The sequence below is a fragment of the Cicer arietinum genome, chromosome 6, assembly GCF_000331145.2.
Source record: "Cicer arietinum cultivar CDC Frontier isolate Library 1 chromosome 6, Cicar.CDCFrontier_v2.0, whole genome shotgun sequence".
Taxonomy (NCBI): Eukaryota; Viridiplantae; Streptophyta; class Magnoliopsida; order Fabales; family Fabaceae; genus Cicer; species Cicer arietinum.
Window position 1 is genome coordinate 51,125,300 of NC_021165.2, and position 8,163 is coordinate 51,133,462.

General features: G+C 34.7%; 1 protein-coding gene and 1 long non-coding RNA gene across 2 annotated transcripts; one reads left to right on the forward strand and one right to left on the reverse strand.

Moving 5' to 3' along the window:
- The first annotated feature begins 6 nt into the window (after positions 1-6).
- Positions 7-3,078, forward strand: LOC101488788 (PHD finger protein At1g33420-like). Its single transcript, XM_027336033.2, has 5 exons — positions 7-242; positions 800-926; positions 1,022-1,240; positions 1,331-1,954; positions 2,047-3,078. Exons 1-5 carry the CDS (start codon positions 101-103, stop codon positions 2,894-2,896), a joined length of 1,962 nt encoding a protein of 653 aa, XP_027191834.1. The 5' UTR covers positions 7-100; the 3' UTR covers positions 2,897-3,078.
- A 521-nt stretch (positions 3,079-3,599) lies between these two features.
- Positions 3,600-7,934, reverse strand: LOC101506223 (uncharacterized). Its single transcript, XR_001144194.3, has 2 exons — positions 5,507-7,934; positions 3,600-4,968 (listed from the first exon to the last, which is right to left on the reverse strand). It is a non-coding gene; the product is annotated as an uncharacterized lncRNA (long non-coding RNA).
- Positions 7,935-8,163: the final 229 nt, after the last annotated feature.

Below are 8,163 nucleotides of genomic sequence, written 5' to 3' on the forward strand. Positions count from 1 at the left end.
CGGCGATTTCTCCACCGCCGTACCTTTTCGTAACGGCGTTCAGCGTTTTCTCTCTGATCACGCGCGTATTACTTTTCCGCCTTCTCTATTTCCGTCGTTGATGACGTGGCAGATCTTGTTCCGTGTTGGTGAACACGTTGATGGTTCTGATCTTTCGTCTGCTATGGTTACGCTCGACATTGTTGAAGAGGATGTTACTCGTTCTCGTAGTTCGGTTTATTGTGACCAGTGCCGAGTTGTTGGTGAGTCGAATCGTCGAGTCCAAAACTGGCTTCTAGAGATTTTTACTTATTTTATTTATTAGTAATTAATTAATTTTTTTTAGTTCTCCCACTCGGATATATTATTTTCCGTATCCTTAGATCATTAGCCTTTTTTTGCCTAACAGCGTTAATGTATTTTTTCTAATTATTTAAATATATATTAAGTAATTTAATAATCATTACTTATTACATATTATGATGACACAAAAGGCGGACTAAATGTTATTTACCTTGTCATTATTACACAAAAGCGAAACATAAGGGCTCTTTAGTATGTATTATAAAAAGGGTCCCTTAAGAATACAAATACTTTTAAAATTGGTATTATTTAATTATATTAAAAGTCATTATATGTTTTTTAATAAATATTATATACTATATTTGTTATGTACTTTATTATCAGTATTATTTATTTATTTATAATTTATAATTTATAATTATGTTGGGGTGGGGGCATGTGATGGTTGGTGGGAAATATGGAATTATGGATAAAGTTGAATTCTGATACTTTGACCTTTTGATTACAAAAAACTAAGGATGGAGTTGTCATCCTGTATGTCGAAAACGATATCATTTCATAATAAGGTCTGCAAGTGATGCCATCGAAGCATATCAAAGACCTTGTTCAAGATGTGGATCTCTTCTGCAATTATCTGAACCAAGGTAAGAACAATTTCCTTTCTTTTTCTCCAAATCTTCGTTGTTTGATTGGGGTTAAAACTTAGAATGATTTGAAGTGTTGCAATATTTCAATCTAGCAGGTGTAAATCGTGTAACTTTGACATTTCTGTTGACGATCTTGAGGATTGGGTGTATCTTCAAATTGAAGATAACACACATCTTCTGCATGGAGTCGTCCACGCCAATGGTTATGGTCACTTGCTTACTCTCAATGGAAAAGAAGGTGGCTCTAAGCTTCTTTCGGGATCTGATATTATGGGTTTTTGGGATAGGCTTTGTGCTGCAATTTCTGTTAGGTTTGGAGTTCAAATCATTTGACTTTCTCACATTTTGCTTTAGGTTTGAGTTTGCCCTTTTTATTCAATTGTGCTGTATAATTTGTGCAGGAAGGTCAGTGTGATGGATTTGTCCAAGAAGTTTAGTCTGGATTATCGATTGCTTCATGCAGTCACCAAAGGGCATTCTTGGTATGGCAATTGGGGTTATGAATTTGGGACTGGTTGCTATGCTCTTACCAAAGATGAGTACAAGAAGTCCGTAGATACCTTGTCCAACATGCCTTTGTCCTCATTTTTATTCCAGGGTCGAGGGCCTAGAAACCGCTTGCAGTCTGTTATTTCTCTTTACCAATCTTTGGCAGAAACTGAACTTGTCACAGTTAAAGACCTCTTCTCCTTTTTGTTGGCATTGGTTCATAAATTTCGTAAGCCCAGAAGTAATAGGTCTGCTAAACAACATGAATACACAAGTCCATGTAATTTATTATGTGCATGGACAATAAACGATGTAGAAGACGTGCAACAGGCTTTGATCAAGGTATTGCTTGCTTCAGGTGCGAGTAATGAGTCCAAATGGGTAACAAGGCAAACTCTCAAGGGAGCAGTGAGTAGGCGTGTTGGATCTCCAGAGCTTCTGGACTACAGTCTTAAGCACTTGCAAGGGAAATTATCTGCAAATGGATTGGTTGTAAATTCGCGTTGCAATCCCATATCTAGTGCTATCGAGTTCAGGTAAGAGTGATGACATTCCTTTTTGTGTGTGTTGTTACTGCTAGATGCTAGCCCAACTAATGTTTGTATTATTAAATGATAATTCTTGACAGATTGGGACCTTTGATGACTGGATTTAGCTCAAATTCAAACTATCCTTCAGAAGAGCAAGTGATTTCTGATTTGACATTCTTATTTAATTCAATTCTTCACCCTGAAAAAATGATCAGCTACAGACCTAAGATTATGAGGAAAAAGGTGGCTGATGCAGCCAGGAAGCTTCTTGACTGTAAGCAGTTTATGAAGGACTATAAAACTGATCAAATGAACACAGAACCATCTTCAGTTATTAATCTGTGGTGTCATGTTGAGCTTTCTGACCAGCCTAAAGATGACCACCCATCACCCCCGCCAGAGCTTGTTGTGTTGCCTTTGGATGCTACTGTTGCTGACCTCAAGGAAGAAGTCACTAGGGCTTATCAAGAGGTATATGCAATGTACAAAAGATTTCAAGCTGAGGAACTTCTAGGATATGGTTCCATCAGTGATTTACTCACTGTCAAATTCCTAATGGGAACAAGTGGATCAGTTCAAGTTCAAGGAAGATGTCCAGCTAAACATGGCTTAAGTCGTTTCCGAATGGAACGAGGAACAGAAGAGTGGAAAGTTGATTGCATTTGTGGTGCTAAGGATGATGATGGAGAGAAAATGTTAGCATGTGATACTTGTGGTGTCTGGCTGCATACCAGATGTGCTGGAATTGGGAGTTCTGATGGTATGCCTTCCAAGTTTATATGTATAAGATGTGTTAACTCATACCGTCGGGGAACAAAAAAATTGCCAGTCTCTAGCGTGGGAGATGGCGAGGCTTGTAAATTGAACACATCTTGCAGAGATGAAGCGGTAGCTACTGACTCTGCAGCTGTTGCTTGTAATATAAATGTGAATTTTGGTGTACGTTGAGTGTATAGTCTTTGTATGTATATGTATAGTTAAGTTATTGGCTAGGTTTTAATGTTATGCCAGATGGACCAATAGATTATGAATCCTTTGGAAACCTGTTTTTGAGAGCCCAGTCTCTTTTGTCAGGTTAGCAATATCAAAATTAACAAAGATGCGTCCACCCTGACAGCTTTGTTTTCATATCTTTTGGATGGTATTTTTGCTTCATGCTTTGTTTTACAAATGCAAGCAATTGCTGCTTCCTGGTTCGATGATGTAAACTGTTTTAGTTCAAAAACTTCATAGCACCGTAAGACCATTTGTGTCTGTACTTTTGTTTTGGTTACATTGCACGTTATACGTATCTTGTAACTTTAATATGTTCCATGTTGGCTGTCCCTCTTTTCCTTCAACTTTTTTTTGGTTAACATTCTTCCCTCGATTTGAACAAATTACAAATACAACCACTAGGACTTTCAACCCTTAATCTCCCTTGTAGAAGTTGATTATTGATTTTGCAGACGGCTGAACCAGCCTTTTTTATCTTATTGCATTTTTCCTAATGGAAACAGTCAAACCAGATTCTAACATAAATTTGGTATTTTTCCACTACCAACATTCACTTGTGCTAAAACCAGTTTTACTTTGAACCAGTTTAGCATAAATCAGTGGACGTAGTAGTATAAAAAAACAGTATCAAAGTACATAAATTGATGCAAATCGGTTGAATAATATTTCCATATGCAACAAAATAAAAAGCATCTCTACAAGTATGAACCAGTTAAACTTGCAATAACCTCTCCAAAGAAAAAAACAGATGCATAATTATTTGTTAGGCATCTATGCTCAAACAAACAGATTAAACCAACCATGTGACAACCACCTTCTGTAAGTCTATGCATGTGCAAAATTCCCTAATGTAAAGACTGCACAAATAACATAAGTATCAGTCATGACAAATTTGCATAATTTGCAGATTGCATAAAGTGATCGAATATCACTCGTCATATCATATCAATCCTATATATATTTTTCTTTTTATGCAAAATCGTTGGTAGTTAAATTAACATTTTTACACCTTCACCTGGGTTTGAACCTGGTCTTTCGACTCCTGCACTCCTTCAACCCTCGGCTCAAAGTAGTTGAGCTACCCAATCCCCCATATCAATCCTATATGGTTTGCCTAGGGACAGCGAATGAAGAAGGTCCAAAGTTCAATCCTTGCTACTAATATTACCCATTCCCCCAACATACTTACTAACTACTAACATTTGCCTATAAAAATAAAAGGCATCTTATTAAATATTTGGTAACCAAAATAAATGAATTTTCTCTACATAGGTGTTGCACAATTCTGAACCATTGAAACTAGTCTGAACAAATTGGAACCATTGCAAAAATATGAAACCAAAAACTTGTAGAAAACAGAAATAGCAGTCCTACCCTACCTAGAAACATTCTAAAAAGCAGAAACTCCAGTCCAAAAAAAAAAGAAACCAGTAGTAAAAATCATGTAGGAAGAGGGTCTGATAAAAAAACAGAAAGTGCAGTCGTAAAAACAGAAACGAGTACCAAAATCAATGAAACCATGTGGCAAGAGATCTGATAAAAAAAGAAACTGCAGTCGTAAAAACAGACACCCGTAGCAGAAATCATGAAACCATGTAGGCCACATTAGTATATGTTCAACTATGCAAGGGATATTGTCATGGACCCTAATAGACTAATTGATTAAATAGAAAATAACTTCAAAAAGAAATGAAAATTAGCTATCAAACTTATGACCTTGATCCTTTTGAGACAGTGATAAGAAGAGTATTTTGGCATGAAATAGTATGATTAAAAGTAGTTTCAACCTTTGCAGTTAATGAAAATGTTTATATCAACAATGTACTCCAACTAGAAATGAAACACATGTCATCAACAAAATGACCATGAATGAAATGCACATATACATCCTAGATTCCTAATATGCAATTCCAGCCCTGAATCTTCATTACAGTGAATGCTGGTATATGGAAATCTTCAGGCAGCAAGTGTATTTTTTGATATTTCAAATCAGTCTCTGTATCTTCCGAGGAAGCAACAAATGTCTGGGAGAACAATTGTGTTGTATCATTATATATTTTTCTAAATTCTCCAGATATAAAACAGGGTGGAAGAATGTTTTCTTAAAAGAAAAAAGGAAATAAGGAAACAACCAATATGAAAAAGAGACAGATAATCATAACACCCCCACCCAAAAACAGAAAAAATCTCAGGTTCAAAATAGACATCCTATGTCAACTTAGAAAGTGTTACCACAACAACTTTGCTTACAACAGCTATGTAAATTCTATTACAAATTCAATTAGGTTCTCTACAGTAGCTGTACAATAAGATGCCATCATTTTTTTTAATGTTTTATAAGCCATAATATCTGGTTCAACTTTTTGTGGGTTCCATGATGGATGGTGAAAGAAATTTTATGCTGAAGTTCTCTGACCATGTAAAATAAAAAAAAGAACAAAGTAATGCCTGTGCCAATGAAATGGGATAGAAAAGGCCTTGTTATTCTAACTTCTTTTCCCCTGAACCTCTTACACTCAAAATATTTAGACAAAATAGCATTAAAAAATTATGTACACATACCTCCACTGATCTCTTCATCAGGGCACGCACCCATTATAGTTTACCTATGGATGGACTTGGATTTCTTGGAGTCACTCATTCACAATGTCAATCAAGGTGGTCAGATCAAGATCATACCTAGAATTGTGAGGGGGTTTGCAAAATCATAAATTATAGGAATTGTAACAAGGATTGTAGGATCCTACCAATATATGAATCCTATTATATGGTTTTTGTGTGTCAGAATTCTATTGACTGAGTAAACTCTAAGTATTTTAATATCACTGGGCCAAATATTATTGTGAACTTATACACCCTTCCTATGTAAAGTGTTTTAATATTTTTCACCACATTTATTTGTTATTGGACTAATCCCATTAAAAATAACCCTAATTCTTTGTTTTCTTTGTATACCTATTTCAAAGGCGCCACTGTGCTTCTTCTTCATCTTTTTTCCTTCTCCCATTACCACCATGGCAGCATCCTTCTTCCGTCCCTCTTCTTCTCTTTTCCTTTTTCCCTTGTATTGTTCATCCATCAAGTGTTGTGGAGACAGTGCAATGGTGATGTAGATCTGTTAGGCTGCTCAACGGAGCTGGAACCATATGCGCTACAGACGAAGATTCGAGGAGCAAGAAGCCTGGCCACGTGACGGCGGTGGAAACACAGTGGTCTGGCTGCATTTTGGGGAACTGGTTCGTCCATTCCGGATCTTGAAAATGCCATTTTTGGAATCACGCGAGATCAATCTATCTCACAATCTCAACGATCTTCCACGTGATCCCACCATGATCGTCCCAAAAGATGATTTCACATGTGATATGACTCACTTGAGAGGAGCAATATGGCAAGATCGTCCAATCTTAAGATTTAATTCACGATCTTAACTAAAACGGTGTCAGTAAATGGAAACTGTTTGATGTAGATCAAATCCATTCCGACTTCAAGCAATCAAATTTAGACTGGGAACTCAGAATGTGAACCATTTAATAAAACCCATAGATTATTGAAAATAGGACTTCAATAGTCATTATCAAGGGTTTAATGGTTATGCACTATACAGCTATGCACTGACAGTTAACATGAACGATTGATTATTGATTGATGGAAGTTACAATTATGTGGTATAACCATACAATCAATGACTCATATTAACTGATAGTGTAAAATTGGTTTACATTGTCAGTGTGCAGTCCTTTTTCTCCATTATCAAATACTTGCAGTTTCTGTCGTCAAAAAGAATTGAAGCATTCTTTTTCCCTTACTTTTTCAGTTACAGTGGTTAAAATAAACAACAATGAAATGAAGCTAAAACAGTAATTTGCATTTAAAGCAACAAGATATAGATGAGAAAGAGCAAATAGTGTTCGACATAATCATCTAAAAATGAAATAAGAAATAAAAAAACATCGCAAGACAAATTATCTAAAAATGCTTTTTCATTTTAATGCATGTTACCAATGGTTGTTGAAAATAATAAATGTAATTAAACTGTTCAGTTTTGTGCCTTGTTGTGCATATTAAAGTAAAGTGTGAAAATGCAACAAATCAAGTATAAATATAATTATTGTAAAACTCTTCAAAATTAATTTGGCAGAGATTCTTAGGTTTTTGGACATAACTCAACGTCACAATATTGGCTTTATGAGGTTTAATTAAACTAAAAAACCTAATTATAAACTCTTTTCTGATCTATGGTCAACTGCCCAGCTTTTAATACGATATTACAATCAATTTCGGTTCTGAATTCGGTAATATTACTTATTAAAAGCCAAACTGCTAACCATATATGACAATTATAATATTCAACTTTGATTTCACGTAAGGTTTTACGGCTAATTAAATCCCACAAAAGTTGATTTTATAACGACGAATTAGACCAAAACCTTAATATGAATCGCCGATTTAAGAACTATGTAACAAAAATACCAATAAAAAAATGTGACAGATTATCGTGTAAAGCCTTAAGTAAAACAGATGGATTATTAAATTAAAGCATTGATGTGTAGGTAAAATTAATCGGTGATCAGTGTTTAATAAGAATCGTCATCTCGATATGATATTAGGGTAATTATGACGAAATTGAGATCTAAATTTAATGGAATCAGATAAATGCAAGTGAAGATTGATGTGTAATAGATCTGTTAGAAGGCAATGAAATTCTAAGAATTTAAATATATTTATGATTTTGTAGCTGTTAATGATACGAAATTGATGGAGATGAAATAAATAAAACATAGCAATAAATTGGAAGAGAAGAGAAGAATAATGCTTAGCTTAATGGATTGAAGGAAATTCATTGAAGCGTGCGATTGAAAAAGCTAGGGATTGGGATGAAAACATTGATGTCGATCCCTCCAACGAAACGCTTGTATATAGTTGTGTTAGACTCCTCCATCAGTTATTCAGTGGCTTTTTATACCGTCTAAAGTCGCTAACTCCTTATATCACAATTACAATGGATTTAAAGGATGTAACTGTAAAACTGCACTTTCAACCGATAATAAGCGGTTTTAGTCTTTTAATTTTTAACTATTTATAAAATTGATTTTTTTATTTTATTTGAAAATTTGATTATTTTGTTTTTATTTTATTATGATTTTATAATTAAAATATTGTGATATTTTAAATAAGAAAACATATAATATAATATAAAATGATTAACACTCATGAAATAT

Excerpts from the sequence above, each read along its gene's own strand:
- LOC101488788 (XM_027336033.2), top strand. The coding sequence starts at position 101 with ATGACGTGGCAGATCTTGTTCCGTGTTGGTGAACACGTTGATGGTTCT. Across the intron at positions 243-799 it reads TGACCAGTGCCGAGTTGTTG|GATGGAGTTGTCATCCTGTA; the intron begins GTGAGTCGAATC and ends CAAAAAACTAAG. Across the intron at positions 1,241-1,330 it reads TGTGCTGCAATTTCTGTTAG|GAAGGTCAGTGTGATGGATT; the intron begins GTTTGGAGTTCA and ends TAATTTGTGCAG.